The sequence below is a fragment of the Symphodus melops genome (genome assembly GCF_947650265.1).
Source record: "Symphodus melops genome assembly, chromosome: 17".
NCBI lineage: Eukaryota > Metazoa > Chordata > Actinopteri > Labriformes > Labridae > Symphodus > Symphodus melops.
Genome location: NC_136707.1, coordinates 21,729,633 through 21,755,511, shown reverse-complemented (window position 1 = coordinate 21,755,511; position 25,879 = coordinate 21,729,633). Strand labels below are relative to the sequence as shown.

Below are 25,879 nucleotides of genomic sequence, written 5' to 3'. Positions count from 1 at the left end.
GTTGTGTGTCTCTTCATAGCCGCGACGGTCCTGATGTTGTCGTGACCTGAAGTTGAACTGTGAATGTTGTCTTCCCATCAGTCAGGCGCAGACGGCCCCTCTGAACTCCTCTTCATTAATAAATGTGATGCTGTTCAAGAGGTTACAGATGGTCCCATCTTCAGAAACAGACAGATTGTGATCAAGTTGGTTCACCTGCTCCTGTTCACACTAAAGCCTCGGAGAGCATTTGAATTCAAGACTCTCTAAAGGATCAGGATCTCATTTGTTGAAATGTCTCTGTAGGATTCCTTTTCTCTTGTCACTTCGAGCACCTAAATCCAGGCCTCCTAACTGTGTTAGGTAACTAACTGCATCCCCAGGGGTCCAATCTGTCTTATTGATGGTGTGTTTGGGTTGTTGTCACACATCAAGATGGATCTGGAGCCTGTGTTTGTGCAGACACACATGCAGCTGCTCACCCTGACTTTAAACTCTTTTGTGTAAGGTGAGCATGTCTGTATTCTGTTCCTCACCGCCTCTTTTTCTTTTTGCTTACAGGACAGAGCGGCCTGGGAAAGTCTACTCTGATGAACACCCTGTTCAAGTCTAAAGTCAGCCGTAAGTCAGTGCTGGCCATGGCCCAGGAGAAGATCCCCAAAACGATTGAAATAAAGTCCATCAGTCACGGTACGAGCCACTTCAACCTTTTCACTTCTCTTTTTCTTTGCCTGTGACTCTCTGTGTAAAAGTAGCGTAGAGTATGAGACGTGTTTATTTAAGCAGTCATACATACTGCTTATGTAGCACTTGCATTCAGATTAAATAATTCAGATTGGTTAGTTTTTTAAAGTGTGTTTTGTGACTGTGGCATACAGAGAGCTGGCTAACCTGCTCTGTGTTTCTTTGTGTGCAGACATCGAGGAGAAGGGAGTAAGAATGAAGCTGACAGTCATTGACACGCCAGGCTTTGGAGACCAGATCAACAACGAGAACTGGTACGTTACAATCCTACCCTTCTCTGTTTGACTCTTTATAAAGTGATATTTGAATCCTGTCTCACCAGATCTTCCTCCTCTGCTCCATAACTTTCTTGCTGTCTTACTTTTCCTGCTCACTCTTTATCTCGGAGGCCCTCCCTCTTCCTGCTTTTACTCGTCAACCCTTCTGTTTCCTGCTCTGTTCCCCTCTTCTTCTGTCTCATCTCTCCCTCTGTGTGTTTCCCTGCCGTGGAGCAGCTGGCAGCCCATCATGAAGTTCATCAATGACCAGTACGAGGCGTACCTGCAGGAGGAGATCAACATCGACAGAAAGAAAAGGATCCCTGACTCCAGAGTCCACTGCTGCATATACTTCATCCCCCCCACCGGACACTGGTGAGGAATCCTGCTCAAAGCACACACACACACAGATATAACATAACATGAATATGCATTTTCTTCTTCTGCGTCATCGGCAAACACAACAACACAGGATGCAGTACGCTAAGAGATGACAAACCTCTCCCATGTTTGTACAGCCAAGATGAAGCTACAACCAACAGCCGACTAATTAACCTTCAAGTCTCCATGGAGATACTTTTATTGTACAATAAAATATGTATACGGAGTGTCAATGAGAACTGACGGTCTGATGCATCTCCACACCAATTAGTATAGTGTTAACATCTGAGTCTCTGTCTCTCTCTCTCTCTCTTTCTCTCTCGCTCTCTCTCTCTCTTTCTCTTTCTCTTTCTCTTTCTCTTTTCCCCCCCAGTGGTTTGAAAGTAAACAGCTACGGTTGATTTATTCATTCCAACTTAAATTGAATCTCAAGTGCTTTTTAAATGTTCCCTTATCGTCGGTGACTTGAGGGCATAAATCCATCCAAGAAAAGTTCAAATAAAAACGTAAGAAGAAAACAGAAGCAGAGCACGAGAGGACTCCTGAGCAGTTCAATAAAAACTAAAGGATAGTGTTGAATGTGTTGTGAAATGTTTCATTTGAACGAAGAACAAAAAAGAAAAAGTCGGCTACAAGTTTCCCCGAGAACAGCGTCTGCATGCCGGACTTGGAGCTGAAGATAATGACTTTTGGATGAGTTTCATCACTAAATGATACTATTTAAGTTTCCAGTTACAACTTTTATATTTGTGGCATCTGTTTTACATACACACAATGGTGTCATTGTTCTCATTCAATTTCCAGCGAAAAGAAGAAAAAAAACCCAGCGTGTTTTGGAGTCTGAAAGCAAAGGTTTACTTGAATTCACTTGTGGTGAAAGTGCATTAAAAGTCCATCAAGTGGAACTTGAGCCCGGGGTGTGTTATTGGCAGTTACAGAGCAGACGGATCATTTATTCTGACAGATCGTCTTCATTCATTCTCAAGTTTTTGAGCATCAGCCAACGTGGAACATCTCCCTGCTCCCTTTACCTAAATATTGAATTTACTCACACATCACTACACATTCCTGCTCAGCATAATGCAACATATCCCAGGACACACACACACACATGCACAACACACAATTGTTTCCTCTCGCCAGGCTCTGTCCCAAAGTTTCTTTCTCTGGATCTCTTACAGGATCACACATCTGGCTCTGATTGGAGTGCACAAACTGCCGTCTCTCTCGGCACAGTTTGGAGCTCACAGGGCCCCGGAGAACTAGCAGAAGAAATTAGGGGAAGGGTGCACAGTCTCATGTGTCCTCTGACATGATGGATTCACTGTGCATTTTATAACTTTTGCGTTTGTGTAACAGAAGTCCGGTGCAGAGCGGGCACTCCTCGGAGAATGTCGAGCAGCTGTGCGTCTTCTGCAAAGCCGTTCAAGAGCTGCACTTTTGTGTCCTGGCCTGTCTTTTCTCAGACTTGGTGCTGCTCTCAAACGGCCCCCTTTTCTCTTTGCCCCCAACATTTCACGATTTCACATCCAGCAGCTGCTCAGGGATCGCCTTAAAAAGTCTAATGGGGGACAGAGGCAGGAGGGACGAGCGAGACAGAGAGTCTGTGTGCATGCCGGGGAGCTTGCACTCCGTTGTTTCGAGTGTACTCATGCAGGAATGCATAAAACGTTCAGTTGACAATTAGCCGGTGGTTGTTGGGAAGAGCAGAGTGCGCTCCTGTAACCTCACGCTCGGGCTTTAGTCAAACTGAGCTGCTCGAACGGACTGCAGCTCTTTTTAACCTCATCATGCAGCTGTTCACACACAGTGTAAGGCAGGATTAGGTCATGGATGCAACAGCTGGAACTGTAAATACTGTCAGCAGCCATGAGTTCCTGCATCAGTGAGAGTGAAGAACCGCTGCCCTCTGCTGGAGTGTTTTTGTATGACGTCAATGATTTTACAGCTAATACCTGCTTTCTTTCTCTTTCTCTTGTTTGTTCTTGTTCCTCTCTCTCTTGCTTCAGTCTGAGGCCTCTCGATGTAGAGTTCATGAGACGTCTCAGTAAGGTGGTCAACATTGTACCAGTCATTGCCAAAGCAGACACTCTCACCCTGGAGGAGAGGGACTTCTTCAAAAAGAAGGTAACTTTAATCCATATACTTTTTTTTTTTTTTTTTTTTAAGACCTTTGTATTTTTAATCTCACTTGTCCTCATTTGTTCCCAACATTTAGAATCCAGAAACATCTTTTTCTCTCTCTCTCTCTCCATTCATGCATTTTTGTCATGTCTGTGGTGCAACCGGAGACAGAAAGAAGTTCCTGTGGTTTTCTTCTGTGGTCGTTTCCTCTCCTCTCCTCGCACTTTCAGGACAGTCACAAAACGTGGCTTGATTCCACGAAAAGCTGGAGATCGTCTCTCTTTCATTCCTGCTCTTCACTCCTCTCTTTCTTCACTTCCTCTCCACGGTTTCGAAGGCAGCAGCCGTTCGTTTGTGTGTTTTTATTGGCAACGTTTCAAGGATCACAGGATTTCCCCGTTTCTCTTAAGCAATGAGGAGTCTACAGTTCGCCTGGTTTATGCACACATGCTGGTGTGTGTTTGAAGTCATCCATCATGTCAGGCTTTCTGTTTTGTTTGTATACAGCCACAGATTAATAACTAAGCCCAAACTTTCAGGGAGATTATGACGCAGATCAGTGTTAATACCACAGTTTTAATCTGTGCACTACACAGACTAGTCTGATGTCTCTCATGGCCGCATTAAACACGTCTGCCTAATTAATCCTGGAATTAAAGGCCTTGCTTTGTATCCTTTCCAAACTGAAGTGGTTTGTTGTGTTAAAATCTTAGTTTGATTCTCCTCAGATCAGGGAAGAGCTGCGAGCCAACGGGATCGACGTCTACCCTCAGAAAGAGTTTGACGAGGACGCGGAGGACAGAATGATCAACGAGAAGATCAGGGTGAGAGCTGCTCCTCTTTGATAGCTACACATGCCTGTTTACAGAGACTTCTCCTCCTCACACCACGCGGCTTCATTTGTTCTAAATGTAAATCTTTTCTGACCACACTGTTTGTTGCCCTTTAATCTGGGAGCAGGAGATGATTCCTTTTGCTGTGGTGGGCAGCGACCAGGAGTACCAGGTGAACGGCAGGAGGCTGCTGGGCCGGAAAACCAAGTGGGGGACAATTGAAGGTAAGAATCAGTCCATTTGTCTCATTTACAAATCTGTTTTGAGCAAGAAAAGCAGGAGACAGAAAGTGTTTGTGATGCACTGAAGAAAGAACAGGAGATGTCTGAAGACGCTGTCGAGTCACTGTCAAATAAAACCAACTGCTGTTGTTCACCGTGCAGCTGGTTTACCCACCCCACACACACACACACACGCACGCACAGACACACACACTTCCAGTTTAGTACCAAAGATAAACTGACTCCATGGGAGATAATGAACACTGAAAGAAAAAAGAAAGAAATACTTCATCTTTTTTTTTTTAATTAAGCAGATTTGATTTTATCCTTAGTTTTGTTTTTGTCGGAGGGTACGAAGTTCAACACAGCACAATGTGGAATTTTCTTAACATTGATTCTTCCTGCTGCAGTGCATACATCTTTCAATATTAAATTATGTTATCCACTTCAGACAGGAGACCCCACCCTCCATCAAGTGTCTCATTAAGGAAGTTTCATTTCCTGCAGTGTGCTGTGCAGACACACACACACACTCACACTCTCTCACACACACACACACACACACACACACACAGCTTGCAGGATTTTATTCAAATCGATGATGTGATCTCTTAACAGAGATCTACATTGTTCATTGTTTAATCCACATACAGTACTTTGTGTCTCCAGTGAGCTCGCTGACTCCCCCTAGTGGACTCTCGGAACAGTACAGCAGCTCTACTGCAGTCTAGTCTTTGGTGCTTATTCTGCCTGTGTCCTCTGCTGTAGCCTGTTTTAAACTGACTGTGTATCATTTCTAATAACTCTTATTGTCTCTGTCTCCTCCAGTTGAGAACATCGCTCACTGTGAGTTTGCTTATTTACGGGATCTCCTCATCCGGTGAGAGAAGTTTTTCTTTTCATCTCTCTCTAACTCTAACTAACTACAAACGAGGCTCGACTACCATTTAATGGCCACTCTCAGTCGAGGTGGTCACATTTCCTTCAGTTGCTTAATTGGCTTCCAAAGACACTTTGGTTTTTAGATTTCTAAATGAAAGATTTGTGGGAGCTGTAGGATTGAATCACAAAGAAACGTTTTGATGTTTGCATTTCATATTTTAAAAATGCCTCCTGTGATCCAAATCCAAACCTCTCAGTGACGTAAACAGTAGAGCCGGTCTGTGTGAGGTAACACTTTGTATGTGTTTGTTTCAGGACCCATATGCAGAACATTAAGGACATCACCAGCAGCATCCACTATGAAATGTACCGCGTGAGACGCCTCAATGAGAACAACACGGCGGTGTCTCACGCCAACGGTCTCCCTGAACACCATCTCTCCGCCCACGAGATGTAAACGCCACCTGCACGCATGCGGGCGCCCTCACCTGTGTGTGTCTATCGTTCCCCTTTTTATTGACAGTCTTCCCTCCACTCCATCCATCTCCATCGCACAGGTGGGACAGAAGCGTAGGAGACTTTATATTTCAGTGACTTTGTGCTGCCGACTGGACTCTCCCGGTCCGCGTGTCGGCTCATGAACAAACACTTTCCTCTCACTGCCGCTGACAAAGACGTGAAGTCATCGTAATGTGCCGCAGCTTCCACCTTATGTGGTTTTTTTAACTTGTGGTGCCAAACAAAACGGACGGATGCTTTTAAATCTTTCAGTGTCAGAAGTGCCTTGATAATCTTGTTAACCTCGTCCACTTTTACTTTACTCAAGTTTGATGTTTTTAAGCAGTGCCTTTCAGACTTTATGCATTAACAAAAGTACATCAGTCTGTGGAAGCCTTAAGCCATCATGCATCCACACATTTTATGTACTCCGTTTTTCTGTGACAGACTCATCTCTGGTTGTTTTCTTCAGGTCTTGTAATCTTGAGATAACAACATGAGTTTGATAACGACTCTTATCAGAACAAGTTAATTCATTTCATCATCTCGGGGTAACAAAGCCAGTTTTGTTTCGATAACGGGGTCTTTTTCTGGCCATCTAGGAAACAAAGATATATTCTGGTCACTGTGAAAGGCCGGACTCTGACAGGCCGTGCTGATGAGGAACGTTGTCTGCCACTCTGAGAATATGAAATCAGTGAATCACACCTGGAGTCAACCCTCACAAATGATCATAGTCGATCAAACGTACGGATGCATGTCTGCTTAGGGCTTCTCTGATTTCTGTCTGTGTACGGACAATTACGTGGGACGTGATGAAACTCTGTGTTGCACTTGATCACTGCAGACGTCTGTCTTTGAAAACATGTTGGAATGGGGCCGAGCAGCGCTTTGCCAACATGTCCGTCTGTGTATGTGACGCAGCATCATTTAGATCTTTCCCCCAAATTTCAACCAAAGAAAGGTCATCTAATCCCACGTACCACGTTTCACTTCCTAGTTTTCACATGTTGAGTTTTCCTTTAAATGTAGATACAATGTTGAATATGTTTTGTTTCGTTTTTTTAATTTTAGTTATAAAAGTTTTTTTTATTGATAGGAATATCTACAGAGTGATTTAAGATGAATAAGTATTTATGCACGATATCAAATGTGAACGTTTGTCATCTGTTTTGGTCCACTTATTCACTTTCTATCACACACACACACACACACTTGTGTTTCCTGCCGCGTCGCCCGTCATAGTGCCTTATTTATTGGAGAATGTTTGTGAGCATGTTGACTGAAACTGGACAGAGAAGCAGGTTCGTTTGTTGGTGCCAAATAGACAACACTTTTTATTTTATTTTTTAACCCGTCTCCCCTTTCCATCCCATAATCTACCAAGGATCTGTCTCCGTTTGACCCATATATAATGTTTTTATCCGTCATGCTCTGTCCTGTATATGCGTCTGTGTTCTGCAAACGTTTTTGTACTTGTATTATTGATAATAACAAAGTTTCCTTTATATTATTTTAAAGAAATAAAGATTCAAGTTGTAAAAATTATTTCTTCTTAAGTTTTCTTTCTGGAAGTTTCCTGCCTGCTCTGTTTTTCTCCTTGGTGGATTTCTTTGACAGATCGAGTCTGCAGAGAGCTGAAGACGAACATCCAGACTGAATTCATCAGCTCGTATCGTCTGACTGCTTCTACTGCGGAGGAGGAACCACACTTCAGACCCGGTTCTACTACACTGGACCTCCGTGGCATTTAAGGGCAGGTGTAATTCACACACTGGAGCACTTTAATCGTCACGTCGTTAAGCTTTCCCTTGATTAGTCCCTGAAATCAATATGGCCGCCTGCTCGGTCAGTGCATGACTGATTAGCACTAATTACTTGAGCACATCAGTGAGTGTTTTCTTCCTTTAGTAAGAGAGAAGAGAGATGGGAGCGGGCGAGCTGCAGACATCATGCAGCATCCTGAGGTACTCGCACTAGTTCAAAAAAAGCAGCTGGAAACGGTGAGTACTGAGGTGATCTTCATCAGACGTGAATTTGATGTTTAAGAAGTTCACAGAGTCTATAGTCATAAGAAAATGTCTCTACAGTATTTGTTGCTTTGTAGGATGAGTAGCTCTGATATTCCAGCAGTGAGCTGTCACAGTTGTGAAACATGTACATGATGATGGTAACCAGCCAACTGTCAACCTGAAGCTTCAAGAACCTCATATTAAGTTCTGTTTTCACTTCCTGATTTACATTGTTACCTTGTGGCCATTCGCTGTAAAGCAGCAAAAAAAAACTCCTGAAGTTTTCTAGCTGAGAGAAAGACGTTTTCAAATCACCATATATGGGCGTTGATGGCCTAGTGGTTAATTGACCTGCCCCGTGTACAGTCCTTAAAGTGGGCAGCCCAGGTTTATTTCTGCCTCGATCCAATGTTGTATCTCTCACCAAAATAAATCTTTAAAAAAAAAAACAATCACAATGTAAAGTCTGGAGAAACAATGAACCCATTCATTTAAAGCTCTCTTTCACAAAGATGAGCTGGCCAATCAGGGAACAGCAGCACACGTCACGATAAACATCAGTGAACTCCAAAGATACGTCGAAACGTCATCGGCTCCAACAGGAAACGTTCCTGAGGCCGGCCTGTTTGTGGTGTCCCAGTCTTCATAACACACGAAGAGCGTAACTATGAAGAGATGTTCGTTCTTCTTCTTGATGACCTTGTTTTCTTTCTTTTTTTTAGCTCATTTAGAGACATCAGCATCGCAACAAACTGTAACACTCAAGACGCTCCGCTGTGTCCAAACTCGGTGTTCTCAGTTCAGCTTTTCTATGAAAATGTGACGCGGGGTGGTTTCCATGATATGCTGAACAAAGGCGAGACGCTTGATTGTCTTTGTCTGAGAAACTTTGTGGTGTGAGTCGCTGCTGGGAGGTCGGAGCGATGCAGCGAACTTGATGCAGCAGTGCACTGAATGCTTCGTCATCAATCAGCCCTTCGTCTGTCAATATTTAGATATGCTTTGGGTATTTGCACTTTAATTAATTCAAATTTCCCCCATGAGAAGCGTATCAAAATGGCGACTCGCTGCATCGCTCCTCAAAATGGCGTCTGCAGTTTCCCAGCTCCTGTCTTCAGTTTTCAGATGGCACACGCCTGCAGCACTCACACACCCCCGGTCCTCTGACAATCGGTGCACCTTCATGTCGAAAGTTAAGACCCCCACATTCTCATACTCCTTTTTTTTCTCTTTTCTTTTCTCCAACTCTCTCCTTCTCTCCGGGGAGGAATCGAGAGGGAAACAGCTGCATCTCCGCTTCGGCACCGGCCGTGACTCGTCCCCTCCCTGCACGCCGCCCTGCAGTCGTCCTGTTGGCAGCCGCCCAGCGCTTCACCGCCTGCCTTAATGACATTAATTAACGAGCTGCAATCGTTTCTGGATACTAATGAAGTCTGGCAACTCAGACGGAGAGAGAACCTGTTTGTGAGCATGCTGTTTGTTTTCAGGCGGGGCACTTTTAGTTTTCTGTTTTAAGGTTGCATCATACGCAGGTTGTGCCTTTACTGCATATTGAGAGTCCACTCGTGCACACGTCCCTGAATGCACCACGCCAGCTGTTTTAATGCTCGGCGATGTCTGAACAGATTCTGCTGCGATGCTGAGGATTCAAATATGTCATCCACCCTCTTGCAAAAGTGCTACACGGACATATTGGGCACTCCTCCAGGCATCATGGGAAACATATTAACAGATAGATGACGGGTTAAATGATCAGCCCTGAAACAATGACGCGAGCACAGCAAAGCAAAGACAAACAATTACTCATTCTGGTTCATGTATGGAGACGTCAGAAAGGTTTTAGTCAAAGTGCTGATTCTGCTCGTCCACTGAAGTAAAAGTGAAATAGTAAAAACCTCGATGTGACCTCTGAGGGACTTTGTCGAAGGCTGTTTACTGAAATATCTGACACTATCGAAGCACCAGTGGTTATACGCCGGGCGTAGTTTGGGGATTGCACTTTTTTCACCTCTCGTCTGTTTTTTTTTTTTCCTTTTTCATAGTTTGTGTCGTGTTTCCTCGGGTGTGACGTATTCACTGAAAGATCCAGAGAGGAAGCGTTCAGAGGTGTGAACAATGTGTTATCGTTGCATAATGAAGTTCTCCTAGATGTTTGGGAAGTGTCACTCGATGATGCACAGTGGTTTTTATTTTTAGAGAACTAGAAAGTACAGATGTAAAAATGTGGAGTTCAAATGTGAAAACACGACATATAGTGACGTTAAAAACAGAAACCTGAGGGGGATAAAACACAGTCACATTATTATCATGTACTTCATCACGTTCCTTCTTTCTGTGGGCATGAATGTGAAAGACACGGTTACTTTAGTTGTCTGTAGATACGGGAGAGTAAAGGCAGTTACACTGGAAGTGTTTACGTCTCCTGAGTTTCTTGCTCTCTTGCAGCGTTCCTCGAGCTAAAGCGGCCGAGTTGTTTTTCTTTCAGTGCATTCGATCACATGTTCTACCTGCGTGTCACGATCGTGCTCGTCTGCATTCAGCCTATGTGCCTCCTGTTAACACCTGTTTGTACGACCACCTAAACTGTTTAGCATGCGTCGCGTCCGTTTCCCTCCTTTGATTTATTAATTAGCTCACTTGATTGCAAAATCTGTGGAGATATTTGTTCCAGTGTGACACCAGTTTGTGTGTGTGTGTGTGTGTGTGTGTGTGTGTGTGTGTGAGGGACCATGCTGCGCATACATTTGTTTTGTGAGTGTGCGTCTGTGCGTGTCTACCTCGTGGCTTCTCATGGCATGATTAGTTGTTTGCCCCTATTTGTCTCCTCCTTCCCCCATCTGCTGTTTGTCCTCTCCTTTGTGTGCAGACTCCTCACCTTCTCCTCCTCGACTCGTCCCTTCCTCCCTTCCTAATTCTCTCCCCCGTATCAGTTTCCACCCTCCTCTTGGCTCTGTGCCAGGCACTCAGACATGCTGCGGGGGGGAGGGGCTGTCGTCCGCCATATGCAAATCACCCGACTTCATGCAAATGAGCTCTGCTGTTAATTAAAAGTCAGCTGCAAATTCAATTAGCAGACTGAACAGAGAGGGAGGACCGTTTTGATCGATGTGATGCATTTTTTGTACATCAAAAAAATCATCCTAAAATCTTGTGTCGGCGATGATTCGAAAAAACAAAGACATCCCATCTTTAGGGGTCGAGGGCGTTTTAAGAGGGGTACATGAGGGGTTCAGACGGTCACTTCATGTTGTGAATAAACTCTCCAAGCCGTCTTAGTGATGCCAGTGTCTGGTCATAATTTCTGAAAGCAGGGGTGTGCTGCTCTTTATACAACACTGGCATGCTGGTTGACATACACACCGCGAGAAACACCGAGACAGAGCAGGAGAGGTGACACAGAGCGAGACGAGCGGCGCTGGTAGCTCCTGCCTCTGGCTAATTACTGTGAGTAATTAAACGAGTCGCAGATTAACGCTGCCCTGATGGGAATGAATGTGAGCGTGTGAATGCAGCGTGTTCGGAAATGTGCATGTTCATGTGTTTGATCGTCGCACTCTCTGGATGGTCTTTTCTTTGTCTTTGTCTCTTCTGTAACTTCTGTTTGTATTTTAAAGACTAGAAGTCGTTGTAGCAGAGAGGACCCGATGTCGCAGCTGAACATTAAGTCTCATAGATAACTGGCTAAAACAGAGAACAGAGAATTGAAAGATTCATCTGGTTTGAAAGCTCATTAAGTTGAACAAAAGAGTGAGAAGTAATCAGTCGTAACTTAAAACAACAACCCACTTTTGAAGCTGCTCATTTTGTCTTTTAAAGCCCGTGTGGGCGTGGCTCATCACAGTTTGATTGACAGCCACCGAGCTAAAAGAGAAGCCCATCTGTTTAGTTGGTCCCTAAAATCTGAGGTATGAAATGTTTTATTTAGATTAAAGTTAGCAGTTAGCACAACCAATGAGGATGTCTCAGCTCGCGTTAAGATGTTCCTATTGGTCCTCGAGGCTGGAAATGCCAAACTGAGCTTTCAACAGCTGGCGTGTGGACCACATGACGGCTGATTTTAAAACACCGTTCACACTGACGCAAAACTCCTCAAGTGTTCAAGCTGAGCTGTATGTGTGGACACGTGTGAATCACGTCCTCCTGCCAGTCCTCTGATATTTCCTCGAGGACTTGGAGGTGTTTAAAGAGATGTTCAGGAGTGCGTCATGTGAAAACAGATTGTGAGCGTGTTGTGTGACTGCCTCCAGGAGTTTTGTCATTTTCATATAAAAGGACTGAGATGCACCTCATACACCTCAAACCCACTATCAGTAAATGTTCAGAAACTAAAATGACAACATGTATCAACTGTGATATAAACTCTGTCTTTGTCTTGGTAGTCTAATGATTATCAGCATAAATACATCTCTGTGTTAGAAGGCAGACTCTGGTTTTCAGGAGCAGTTGGGTGATTGTTTTTCAATTAACAGCTGTTTCTTTTGTTTGTTTGTTTTTGTTTGTTTGAAAGACGGCTGCAGCAACAACATACTGAGCGTGTTGAGAAGAGAGCGTGTTGATGTCTGAGTCCCTCTGTGATCTCCAGAAGTTAGCATTGATCATGTCAGAATACAAAGATGACAGCCCAGTCGTCCGTCAGGACGCCGGCTTTGGTTTGGTGACGGTGGAGGTCGGGTGGGTGAGATCGACTCATGGCACGAGGCCAACATGAAGGCGGTAGGAACAAGGAGATGAACACATTAAAGGGAATAAAGAAAGAAAGAGGAGAGAAATGGAAGCAGTACAAGGAGGTGGGAAATGAAACATTAGATTGATCTGAGGCGATGTGCAGTGTTTGTGTGTGTGTGTGTGTGTGTGTGTGTAACAGGGGTTTCCTCTCGGTGAGCACTGGATAATGTAGTCTCTCTGTAGTGAAGTGAGAAACTCAATACAGGCCATAATTGAGGGGATTGATAGTTCCTGCACTGGTTTGTTCTCAAGAGGACAGCCGATCAATATCGGCTCATATCGGCCTGTTTTCATTACTGTATCTGTTTCTGCCTGGAATCCTGTTTTATGTCAGCCACACTTCGTCTGAGCCTCTCAGGATGCACGGTGGGAAATGTGCTCTAACGTTGAGTTAAACAGAAGTCTTGTATGAGGGGGGCAGTGGCCTACTGGTTTGTGTGTGTGCATCCCATGTGCAGAGACTCATCCCTCGGGAGCGGGAAGCTCGGGTTCGGGTCCCTGAAAATGGACCATAGATTTAAGATCAGATGATCAGAACGTGAAGGCAGTTTGAAGATTCACGAGGCTGAATGCAGCAGAGAGGCTCGTGTGTGTGTGTGTGTGTGTGTGTGTGTGTGTGTGTGTGTGTGGGGGTGTATGTGTGTGTGTGTAACATTTACATGCAGGACTTACCACTCTCTTAAATGATCCAATCAGCATGCATGTGTCCGGAGGGAGAATCCCTAAATGTGTTCGTTCAGAAAGGACACATTTATTAGAGTTTGACTTTCCTGCGGGAGTCTTCGGACATCCTGCACGTTTCATCAGAGATGGGAGGAATAAATTCAGCCGGCACGCTGGAACAAAGAAGGATGTGAAGCCAGGTGAGACTGCAGCTGAATCGTAATGGAGAAGCAGAGCAGGAAGCGTAAAGATGTTTGACTAAAGGACAAGCGTGTCTTGTACACATGCTGGACACATGCAGGTGGAGAGAACGAAGCTTCACATAATAAGAAATTAATTTTCCTCATGGCTGCACATCAGTTTTCATCGGCGGTATAGAGCAGGGACGTTTGGATGCTTGAATGAACACACACTAACAGAGCATGAAAACAAACATGGAGGAGAAAGAGAAGTGTGACAGAAAGCTCCATTGCAAACTTTGTTTTCTTGAGCAGCGTTTTAGAGAACATCAGGGGACATGAATATTTCAGACCGGGGGGGGGGGGGGATGCTGGATTAGCCAGGACACAGAAACAAGTCTTAGTGTTTCTGTCAGCTCCAGGCTGCCTTTACAAGAACGGGATATCAGCGTATTAATATTAAATTGAACCAAGTCGGAGCAGGAGAATAGATCCCCTCATACCCCAAGGAAGCATTTATCTGTGTTGGTTCACGGAGCCTTTATTAATCCAGGTTTGTATTCCTAAAATCAGAGATCTCTTTCACAAGGAAGAGCAGCAGCAAACCTCCAAAAAGAAACAAGCCCACGCATGAAGCTGATACAAACACTGAAAACATCTGATAAACTTTGAACACAGTCGGCTTGTGTGCGTTCACACACGCAGCTCGCCCCGGAGACGCCCAGGAGTCCAGGTGTGAAAAGACTGAGGTGGTGTTGGTGACACGTTTGACTCGGACTTGACTGCAGCAGGTCACGAAGAGACGTCCATATTCCTTTCACTCTCTCACCGTGTGCACTCCCACTTTAATGCATGATGTTGAACGAGAGTGGCACAAAGACGACATTTTTCCCCTGACTGCTGATTTGAATTTGCAGATTTTGAGTCCAGGTGTTATCCTACGTCTCTAATGCCGCTTTCGTCACACAGGTTATGGAACTGCCGTCAGGCGTCTACAGAGACACACACAGCATCGCACAGGTAGGTGTGTGTGTTTCCTTTTATTCCCCCCGCCTTGTCAGCTGACTGCGATTAAACACCGCCACATGTACCCTCTAATACCTCCACCAATCTCAGGAGATAAAGCCAACTGTGAAAAGGAAGAGAGATTCCTCTCAAGCCCAAACCTGAGAACTTAATCAGTTTAAACTCCGCCTTAGTTTGTCTTTATTATGTCAAGAAGCCAGAAGATCAACAGACAAAGTAAACTCCTTTATTGCCATGTGCACATCTGTCCTCGGGGCCTTTTCTCCCCCTCCATCAGCTCGTCTCTTTTCTTTGTATGAAGGGTTTCATATAGTGAGGGTTTAATATTACGCTGACCACACACACACACACACACACACACACACACACACACACACACACACATAAACACACACACACTCCCCCTGTGGCCTCTGCAGTCAGTCAGTCAGTCGGATATGAACCAATAAAGCGTTGTCTGTAAGCCTGCAGAGAGAGAACGTGCTCTCTATTAGACGAGAAGTGTTGGCACATAGTCCCTCAGTAAATTCACTCCTCGCTGCTCCACTGATCCTCCGCCGTCTCTTCATCTCCTCGGCACCTCCGTCTGCTCTTTGTTCCCGCCACTGTCTCTGCTCTGATATGTTCAGTGTTCTCCGGCTCGGCGTGTACGACGTGGAGCCTGGTTTCCTTTTTAGTTTGCACATGCAGCTGTGAGGTTGGAGCTGTTTCCACCCACAGTATGACAGACAGCTGAAGTGCTTGAGTGTCGGCTCAGTTCCCTTCTGTGAGCAGCGGGTGGGTGGAGAGCTTTCTATTGATCGATGCCTGTCATGTCAGGAGACTTTTAAATACTCAGATCGTAGTGTGCTGCAGACAATCAGAGGAGAGAGACCTTAAATAAACCCCGAGCCCACTGACTGAAACCTGTGTGTGTGTGCCAGTGTGTGTGTGTGTGTGTGTGTGTGTGTGTGTGCGTGTGCCACATTGGCAGCCTACCCATTAGCTTGGTGCTAATCTACATACTGCAGGAACAACTGGATTAGCGCCTCACAGCACTTGGCAGCCAATAGCATTGGACAGATAGAAACCTCCACAAACACACACACACACACACACACACTCACAACAACACACAGGTAGTCAGGTGTTTGTGCTGTAATGATATTATAGAGATTTTTACCCCCACATGGAATTAGATTGAACCCTTATGACTCTGTGTGGTGAGAGAGGACAGCTGAAGAGCGACAGGAAGTGTCGGGAGGAGAGACGTGCAGCAAAGGGCCGGGGTCGGGTTCGAACCCAGGACCGGCGGAGGAGGACTGTTGCCTCTGTACAGTACATGGAACGGGCCGGACAAACTTGCTGGACTATCGAGCATCCCTGAAAAGTTCTTTGTTTCAGTCATATCAGGAAGAAAGAATCGTAATGTTTGTTTGATCTCCTCCGTCATGAGGTGAAAGAGGAGGAGGGGAAACTAACTAACCCCGACATTACACACTTTATGAAGGAAGGCTGTGGTTTTTTTTTTTTTTTTTTACTACAGTTCTCCTGCTCAGGTTCCTTTCATTAACTCGCACCCCTGAAAGTTAGCCGTCATTAGGTAGGACGCCTGGGTGCAAAGAGAGCCAGGAGGAGGCGACTTCCTGCTTTAAAGATAGTTTAAAGTGACGTGTAAGGACGCTGTGAGACGCAGAATGAACGCAGAGGAAGCTTTAATCAGTGCATTTATTCAATCTGCGTCCTGTTCCCTGCAGCTAAACGCACGCTGCTGGCTTAGTCCCACAGCTTCCTGACAACACCACACTGTACTTTCTGCTTCTTTTAATTAAAAGTGAGTTCCTCGTGTTCAGCAGGGATGTCAAAGATCACAAGAGCTGCAGTAAAAGGGAAACATGTTTTTATTTTTGGATGCCATGTGTGAGATCAAGGCTGCGGCGATGCTTTGTGTTACTTATAACACGCTTCTGCAGCCTCCCCGTGTATCCCGTGAATAAACAAAGGGAATAGTTCTATCTCTGTTTGTTTGGTACTTTTACATAGCGACGTCGTAACTTCATCTGTGCGTGTTGTCTCCATGACAACCGTCTTAAAAAGAGCGGCCGGATGACCGACACTGCTCTGTGTGTTTTGTATCTCGGGTCATGTCCTCCGCTTCACTATGAACTTCAAACGGAAGATGCTTGAGCTCAAACTTTGTCTGGATATAAGGCGTGGAGGTTTTGAGTACTGGGGGCTTTTTCTACGGGCGGCCATCTTGCTCCTGCAAACTCTCCTCGTTGAAAACAATCGAGAAAAGATACTTGTGCTCAGAATCGAAACGCTAGCTGGACACATGCTGTCGAAGAAATCAAACCCTGATGGCGGTGTGGTGAGAAGAGTCAGGCCTGTCCGGTAGCTCCCAGAAGTCACAGGGATTCATTTCAGACTCAAAAGGGATTGTTCAGTCTCTTCACAGGTGAACGATCGGTCTGTTGATGTTGACATTCATAAACATAGATGTGGCCATCGTTTTTCAAAAGTTCTCACATGAAGAACAACACCTCTGCGTTGTTGAAACGTTGAGATTAAAAATCAACTTCCTGTGTTGTTTGATCAAGCGGTGGGCATCTCTTCTTCTCTCTGCTGGTTTTGTGTTTCCCGCCTCCACGCGTACGTGACGTGCGTGCAGTGTAGCCGAACCCTTTGTCCAAGTTTTGCATTTGTCCAGCGGGTTCTCTTGAGAGTATTCAGACTCGGAGAGCTTTGCAGGATGCTAATCTCTTTAAAGTCAGAGAGGGGTTTCCACAGATTTATTCAGGATTTGGGAACCTTGTAAAGACTGAAAAGAGGATTTAGTGTTGAGATTAGGCGAGTGAGAACACTTCGTACCTGTTCTTTCTTGCTTCTCCTGTTCGCCTCTTCTTACTTCTTTACACTAAAACTCTTTCAATAAACGTGCAAAATCAAAGAAGCACATGTAATAAACTGAAGGACCGTGAACCTGAGCAGACGGAGGCCTGAGGGAGGCGTTGCTCCTTTAGTGGAGCCGACAAAATAAACTCTTTTAAGGTTTAATGATCATGTTGCACCCTGCTGCAAAGACACGCATGTAAACCTTCTTACTCTGAATGAGTGCAGACACACCGGCACAGAACGTTCTGTACACGGAGTCCATGCTGGAGCTGCTACAACCAACCTACAGGAGGAAAACAATGTGAGACGGGAGAATCTCTGAGAACAAAAACCTTTAATTTAACCAGGCACTGTCGATATTCAGCTCTGGTTCTTACTGTAAAGATCGGACTGACGTTCCTTTAGAAAGTCTCGTTCCCTCAGTCTGTAATGTTCACTTCACTTCAGCTGTTGTGCAAAATGAGATGTGTCATAACGCACAGACTTACAGTGTAATTAACCAGGCATCAGTGAAGACAGTAAGGAACAGCAGGGATGATGTGTACTGTACAGCACGTACAGGTGACCTTTGACCTCCACCTACTCTGAGACTGGGGTCAGAAAAATGCGAGGGAAGGAGACGATGAATATACTGCCTCCATGCACACACACACACACACACACACACACAAACACACAAACACACACACACACACACACACACACACACACACACACACACACACACACACACACACACGTGCATGCAAACCAAGGTGTAACTCAATTCCTCAAGCTTAATTAAGAGCAGCCCACTTTGGAGCTGCCATCTCGTTTAGCTAATTAGTCATGAATATGAAATGCCAGGAGTTTAATTAGCTCGCCATTGTCAGTGTGGGAGAGAGAGAGAGAGAGAGAAATCCTGGACTCATTTTCTCTCCTCGCTTGGTCACACTTCAGATTATAGAAGCCTGCTGGAAATGTGATGGAGCCCTTTGTAGCGATCAGTGAGGTGTTGGAGAGGAGCTACTTGAGGGCTCACTTGAACTCCTCTGCTGTTTGTGTCCAGTTACAGTTCAGTTTTTTAAATGCTTCGTCGAGGCTTAATGTAAATATATACGAAAGCACACTTCAGGGCTTTTTCAGATTCCGTACCTTTTAAAAGAAGATAATTGAACAGCGAAAAACAAATACCTTTTAGGTGTGACATTTGAGCTTCATTTCTCCCACTCCTCATTGTCAACCGTCATTTTTAATCAGCAGCTCTGCAGAGTGGGGGCTGTTTAGCGTTGGCTCTGAGGGGGTCTGGAGGGTTTAACAGACAGGTAGATGGGTCTGGGGTCCATTCTGCGGCGGGTAATTAGATTGATTAAGGCTGAGCTGCTGCTGCAGACCCGACGACAGGGAGCGGGAAATGGAGATGGATGAGCCTGCAGGGCTGCAGAGACGAGATAGGAATGGTGAATAGAGCTCATCTGGGCTGCAGCCGGCTCGCTGTCTGAACGTTTGAGAGAGAAGAAAAGAGCATTCGCCTGTAATCCCTCTCTCCATCCCGCGCTCTGAGCTGGGTACAGATTCATTTAACCAAGAGGTCACAGGATAGTCTGCTTTATGACGCCGGCTTCTTTTGGATTGGTTGAAGTCTATTAGTGTTTTAACTGCTCTTATTTCTGGGTTCCATCATTGTTGTCAAGAATTTAAAAGAAACAAACAAATGGTTTGAATAAGTAGAAATACCGACTCTTGCATAAAAAAGATCAACAGTACAACTTGTGTCATGAAGAAAACTCAAAGTGGAGCCCTGAAGGACATTTCTCCCTGATTCTCTGTGCAAACCTGAATGAGCTTCAGGATTTAAAAATATTTCAGCTTCAAATCAAAACAAAATAAGAGCTTCTCCTTCGACCACGACAGAGCGCCATCATTGACTTGTAATTATGTTTACTCTTAGTCACATAGGGGCTGCTAAATCTTGTTTGGGGATTATTGTATAGAGAGGGGAGGGGGGACAGCGGGTGTGTATTGTAACTAATGTCTTGTGTCCTGCCTGTCTGTATACTGCTACTGGACGCCTTGAATTTCCCTCGGGATCAATAAAGTATCTATCTATCTATCTATCTATCATCTATGTATCTTGACAGAAACCAAAAGTTCCTCCCAGGTGCTGTTAGAACAAGCCAGAAAGTGTGTGTGTGTGTGTGTGTGTGAAGGTATGTGAGTAGGTGTGTGTGTGTGTTTCTCACACTCTCTTGATTGCAGAGTGAGGCTGGAGTTCATGTGCAGTTCTGTGGTGAGGAGACAGGTGTGTGCTCAGCGTGAGTCCGTCCTACCTGTGGAGTTAGACGAAGTTTCACTCGTGATTATTTTCTGTATAAAACCGCAGCGTCCTCCCGTTCCAGAGCAGCGACTGACGACGAACGCTGACATTTCAACCAGCCAACAACATTGGTTACCTGTCACAACAAGGGTTAGCAGAGAAACAGCTAGTTAGCATGCTGTGTGTGTGTGTGTGTGTGTGTGTGTGTGTGTGTGTGTGTGTGTGTGTGTGTGTGTGTGTGTGTGTGTGTGTGTGTGTGTGTGTGTGTGTGTGTGTGTGTGTGTGTGTGTGTGTGTGTGTGTGTGTGTGTGTGTGTGTGTGTGTGTGTGTGTGTGTGTGTGTGTGTGTGTTGTGTGTGTGTGTGTGTGTGTGTGTGTGTGTGTGTGTGTGTGTGTGTGTGTGGAGAAGCAGAATGAAAATGGCAATTATCTCAGTTCCCTCCCACCCTCAAGCCTCAGTTCATCAGGGGGTTAGGCGGAGCAGAGAGGATCATGGGAGCACTGATTGGAGGCTGAGTGTTGCAGCGCTCCTTCAGTAAATAGGTTTTGTTGATGGGGGAAGATACGAGGAGGCTCATCGAGGGGGGAGTCCACACAGCGACAGAAACAAGACTTGAACTCTGGATTCGAGGTCACGGGTTTACAACCATCGATAAATAACCAGGACAGTTATTCCTACAGTTATTGATATCAATATATTCAAAGGTACAAATCTGTTGATGTAGACTTTTCAGGTTTTAGTTTTTCACACAACTGTTTGTTTTTACCTCCTAAATTGAAACTCAGATATCCGTACTTCCTGCTCCTTGTATTTTCAAAATAAAGCTCCTTCAACTCTCGTTGTTGAGAATCATGAACCGTTGTTTACAGGTCCCACTTGTTCCACATCAAGACTGAAAATAACAATAAAAACACATTTTTATTTATGTCCATCAGTGTTTCACTCACTGCTGATGAATAAACGATGAAGTCGGGGCGTTAGCTCAGTCTGTCGAGACTTGGGTTCAAGTCTCGGTATGGAAGTTGGTCTGGTTGCCGGGAGAGTTGCCAGGTCACTTCCTGTTTACTTCCTGTTTACTGCTGAAGTACACATTAATTAAGTAAAAAAAAAAAGAAAAAAATAGCCTCCCAAACACGACAAATCACAACAATATGAGCATGAACCATTCTTATCATCCACCTACTGCCTGTCTGGATGATTGTTTTAAATAATGAATGCAATAAATCTGCAGCTTATTAAAGACTGATGTGCTCATTGTTAAGTGTTTTTTGAGTACATTACAGAAGTGCTACATCATGCTAGCATCCATTCTCACACGCCTGTGGCTTCAGAGGAGCAGCAAGTCGAGAGAGGAGAGAATAAATTAAGAAATACAGATACGAGTAATTTCAAGGGGGTGTTGGATCTGTAAAGGGATCAGTTACTTAGAAGGAGTGAGAACACTCTCTCTTGAAAGCAGACGTTTTGTTTTTGTGACGCTAGAATAGGCGTGATGTAAAATCTAAATGTCTCTGAAGAAGTCTTCTCCAATCACCTGAGAGAGAGAGCGAGAGAGAGAGAGAGAGCGAGCGCTGATTTAATAAAAGACCTCAGCTTTTCAGTTCATCACAGGGAGGAGCGCCGAGAGTGATGGAGATGAACAAAAGCACAGTGGGTGTGTGTGTAGGTGTGTGTGTGTGTGTGTGTGTGTGTGTGTGCTCACCCCATCTGTTTAAACAGAATTAAAAATGTAATAGTATTGTATTGATCTGTGGTTTATAAAAAAACACTCCTGTTCATCTTTTCTCGCCCACGGTCATTCTTCACTCTTTAAAGTTCAAACCCTCCTCTGCACTTTATTATAGCTTTTTGTCTAAACTCCACAAACAGGTCAAAACTCTTCAAGGAGGGAGAAAGTGTGTGTGTGTGTGTGTGTGTGTGTGTCTGAGTCCAGGCTGTGGAAAGAGTTCAAAGATGTTTTTACCTTCAGCTCTTAATCGAGCACACGTCACCCTTCTTTCCGTCAGTGTGGTTATGGCGCTCTGTCATGCAAAGACGCGGGGACGCTGTGGGTCCAGTCCAGCTCGTTCTCTGCACGGTGCTCCGAGCTCGCCTGGCAGCTGTGCGGGTTATTGATCAGGTTTAAGTGTCAGGGGTCGTGTCTGGGCTGGTCTGTCTGGAACCCTGACCCCTGACCTCTCTGACCTCTGCATGGACTCCTAGGGGAGTCTGGGTCGAGAAGAGGGCAAGTATTGATCATCTATAATCCATTTGAATGTGTATTCTTCAACCTTAATCCAACCTCTGCATTTGAATAAATAAAGAAATGAGTGTTTTGTTTATGTCTCCTGTAATAATGGACATTTACATGGACTGCAACTCAAGAGGACATTTGAGGATTTTTTTTTTCTGTATTTCCTTAATTGTTCCGCTTTGTTCTATTGTTAGCTGTAAACTAGACTTCATCAGAGAAAACAATCCCATATGTGAGTTTTTCATCATCACATTTTTTCTGACTGAACTCTGCGTGAACTCGTCTTTAACTTCCCTCCAGTTTTCTCTCGAGTTTCTTCTTTACTCTCCGAGTCCTAAAGCCCCAGAATAACTCCTCTTCTTTTGCTTCAGTTCAAACGTCTTCAGCCCTCACAGACCCGTCTTCACTTCGCTCCCTGTGGGCTGATTGACTCCCGCTCACATCGCTTCATTGACTTTCTGTGAAATTGAGCTTGTGTGATCAAACAGTCATATTTGAAAGACAGATTTAGAGAAGTCTTCTCATCTAACTCCAAACATGAAGAGGAGCAAATGTTTCTCAAAATGTCAAATCATTCCCTTTAACTGAAGTCTCTTCTGAGGGATTCAGCTGCACCATGTTTGTTTACTTTATGTGCAGCGAATTTGTGAACACAGCTTATATATTTTTGTTTGCACTCCCTCTTCTCCACAGAAACACCTTATGCACTCCTCCCACTGCAGGGAGAGCGTGAGATAAAAAAAAACAACATCCGAGGAAGATGAAACACAAATCAGCGTACCGCCTGAAACCTGGCGCTCATTGTCAATTCATGCTCCCTGCAACTTAAAGGTCATGTCGTCGAATGAAGCTCGCTGGAGCAGATAACGGTGAAATAAGTAACGACGGAGGAACAAAGAGCCGACTCGCCCCGTCTCTCTTTCTTCTCCTCTGTCTGCTCCACTCTTTATCTGTTAATGAAGCGAAATCCTCTCAAGAGCACAAGCGCTGGGATTTGTCAAGTTATCAGCGTTCTGCACGGGCTCAACACTGCTGCTCTTTAATAAAACGGCTCCCGTGTGTCAGCCTGTCTGCCATCGCTGTGATTTTTAAAGTCATTCTGTTTGTTTATTTGTGTCCTAACATGTCTGGGTCTATCTTTTAGTTCTCACCCTGCTGTTTGCCTTCTTCTCCCTTCTCTCTCTCTCTCTCTCTCTCTCTCTCTCTCTCTCTTCTCTCTCTCTCTCTCTCTCTCTCTCTCTCTCTCTCTCTCTCTCTCTCTCTCTCTCTCTCTCTCTCTCTCTCTCTCCTCTCTCTCCCTCTGCTGCAGCTTCTTCTGCTGAGGATCAGAGTGGACGGCGAGGAGCCAACCATCAGGTGAAATTTCACTCTCTGTTTAGGAGCATCAGGTAGAGTCTCGTTGCACAACTGCATCCACAAATGTGTTTACAGCAGGAGTCGACTCTCATAAAAACACGCAGTGTGCGACTCCACACACAAGTCATGCATTATATGTGCTGCTAATAATGTTAACTACAGCCTGGGGAGATGTCTAATCACAGAAATGTGATTTTCATGAGCTCATTTCCATAAAAATAAAACACTCTGCCTCTGCAACCTCATGAATTTGATTGAAGCTGGAACAGTGTGATTTCCAACTGATATTAAAAGATGCAGAATTGCGTAATTGTGTCGCTGCGTGACAATAGTTTTGGCCCAAGACGACAAAATTACGAGCGCTCACAGTCCACACCCAGGTCTCCCCCTCACCCACTGCAATACAGTATGCTAATGATGCTACGCTAACAGCCACAATAAAAAGTAATGATGATTACCGAGGCGATGGGGGTGGTAACAATAACAACCGCCGTGATGTATCGTAAATTATAAACATCCTCCCTGCTGTAATTTCAGATTTAATTCATATTTTTACTCAGGGTTTAGTAAATTGGCTCTCTGTGTTTTATTGCCATGCAGCTTGCATGTGTGTGTGTGTGTGTGTGTGTGTCTGAAATAAGCCTCATATCAATGTAGGATACATTATATTTACCAGAGTTTTTATATTACTGCATGCATGACTTCACCCATTAATTTAGTCTCTGCAAAGACTCCCTGAGGTCTTTGATTGGTTGGTTTATCACAAACTCTGGTATGGAAGCCCGAAGCAGACATACTGTACATCCATCCTTTTATTGACAGAACAAGTCCTGTCTGGGTGTTTTCTGCAAAAAGCAAAATAACACTTATAGAGATGGACTCAGCGTTACTCGTTAGTGTGCAATAGCAGGGTCCAAAAGTCCCAGGGGCCAGGAAGTTACCCCCCTTCTATCAGAATATAAAGACTGTGATATTAAAATATTTGGATTCATGTCGATGTGAAATATCCTTTTACCTTTTATCAGCCCAAGATCAGAAGATGATATTGTCAATCAGACGGATTCAAGTAGCAGCCAATCAGTCCCTTACAAATATGCAAATTGTACTGAGCTGAACAATTTCTCCTCTAAGAATAAAAAAAAAAAAGTGAATTGTTGACACTTTCAAATTCATATTTTACAGATCGTAGGGAAGTGACATCGAGGAAACTCTCATGCACATCCTCAACGCTCTTCACCAGCTTCAAATCTGTCTCTCAGTGAGAAAACAAACCTGAATAGACTTGTTGTTGTGGGGACTCACCTGCAGGTGGCAGTGTGTCTTACAGTGTGTGTGTGTGTGTGTGTGTGTGTGTGGTGTGTGTGTGTGGTGTGTGTGTGTGTGTGTGTGTGTGTGTGTGTGTGTGTGTGTGTGTGTGTGTGTGTCTGTGTCTGTGTCTGTGTCTGTGTCTGTGTGTGTGTGTGTGTGTGTGTGTGTGTGTGTCTGTGTCTGTGTCTGTGTCTGTGTCTGTGTGTGTGTGTGTGTGTCTGTGTGTGTGTGTGTGTGTGTCTGTGTGTGTGTGTGTGTGTGTGTGGGGTGTGAGCACATGCATGATCTACTGAAGCACACGCTGCAGTAGCTTCTCTCTGCTCGGCTCTTGTCTGATCGTTTATGCTGCACACAGACTGTTTTGTCATGTTGAACATTCAGAGTGTCCCAGAGGGAAGCATGCATGACAGCCACCGAGGACTGTCCAGCTCACTGATTTGTGTTGGGACACACACACACAGTACACTGCTGATACACAGAGATGTTCTCCACACACACACACACACACACACACACCTCGCCTGAGGGTCTGTCACGGCTCCCCAGAGAGGCTGCTGCTGCTGCTGGGTTGGGCTTTTATTGCCGTAATCGATCGTGGAGTGGGCCGAGCACAGGGATCAATATGTGGATTATAGGGGGGGAGTTAACTCCTCCACGCTGCCTGACAAACCGCCTCCAAGTCCCTTTTGACACCTCTCACGTTCACGCCTCAGCACCTGATCGCCCTCTGTGTGTCAAAAAGACGGACACATTAATTCGCTGACCGTGTGTGTGTGTGTGTGTGAATGGCGGAGAGCGTGCATGGAGACAGAACGTGTTTAAATGAACCTCCCTGTCCCCCTCCTCTATCCACAGCTCGACTGTAAATGACCTTTTCTATTTGACAGGTTGTGCGTCTCTTAACTGTTATGTCTAATGGGACACAACGCAGAGTGAGTTAGCTGCTCCCCTCAGGCGTCTGCTGCTCCGTACAGACGACAAGAGAGCACAGAATCTAAAGTTAGGAGGAGGACATACAACAGACATGTTTCCTTCATGTCTGATCAGACAGTCTTTAGATCTAGAATGTGTTGCTCTGTATGTGTTTGTGTGTGTGTCTGATCGACTTCACACGCAGGTAAAGACAATGTGTCTTTAAGTCGAGGTACTTACACAGACTTTAAATGGAATAGAGTTCATGTGGAGTATGAAGCCGTGTTAGTTAGACATCAAACACATCCTCCGGGTCATCATGACTTTGCTCTGCAGACGGTCATTCAGTCAGACTTTAAGTTTTTCTTCCGGCTAA

General features: G+C 44.9%; 1 protein-coding gene and 1 long non-coding RNA gene across 5 annotated transcripts in view; both read left to right on the top strand.

Moving 5' to 3' along the window:
• septin9a (septin 9a) overlaps positions 1 to 7,467 on the top strand; it is a 58,364-nt gene extending 50,897 nt beyond the window's left edge. For all 4 annotated transcript variants that reach the window (XM_079367308.1, XM_079367306.1, XM_079367307.1 and 1 more), the window contains 8 exons: positions 541 to 669; positions 896 to 977; positions 1,218 to 1,355; positions 3,371 to 3,488; positions 4,214 to 4,309; positions 4,446 to 4,542; positions 5,368 to 5,419; positions 5,737 to 7,467. In XM_079367308.1, coding sequence (XP_079223434.1) covers positions 541 to 669; positions 896 to 977; positions 1,218 to 1,355; positions 3,371 to 3,488; positions 4,214 to 4,309; positions 4,446 to 4,542; positions 5,368 to 5,419; positions 5,737 to 5,878 — 854 coding nt within the window. In that variant the 3' untranslated portion in view covers positions 5,879 to 7,467. The remainder of the gene's footprint in view (positions 1 to 540; positions 670 to 895; positions 978 to 1,217; positions 1,356 to 3,370; positions 3,489 to 4,213; positions 4,310 to 4,445; positions 4,543 to 5,367; positions 5,420 to 5,736) is intronic.
• A 2,653-nt stretch (positions 7,468 to 10,120) lies between these two features.
• LOC306838045 lies at positions 10,121 to 23,341 on the top strand. Its single transcript, XR_013781024.1, has 3 exons — positions 10,121 to 11,375; positions 14,468 to 14,518; positions 23,237 to 23,341. It is a non-coding gene; the product is annotated as an uncharacterized lncRNA (long non-coding RNA).
• Positions 23,342 to 25,879: the final 2,538 nt, after the last annotated feature.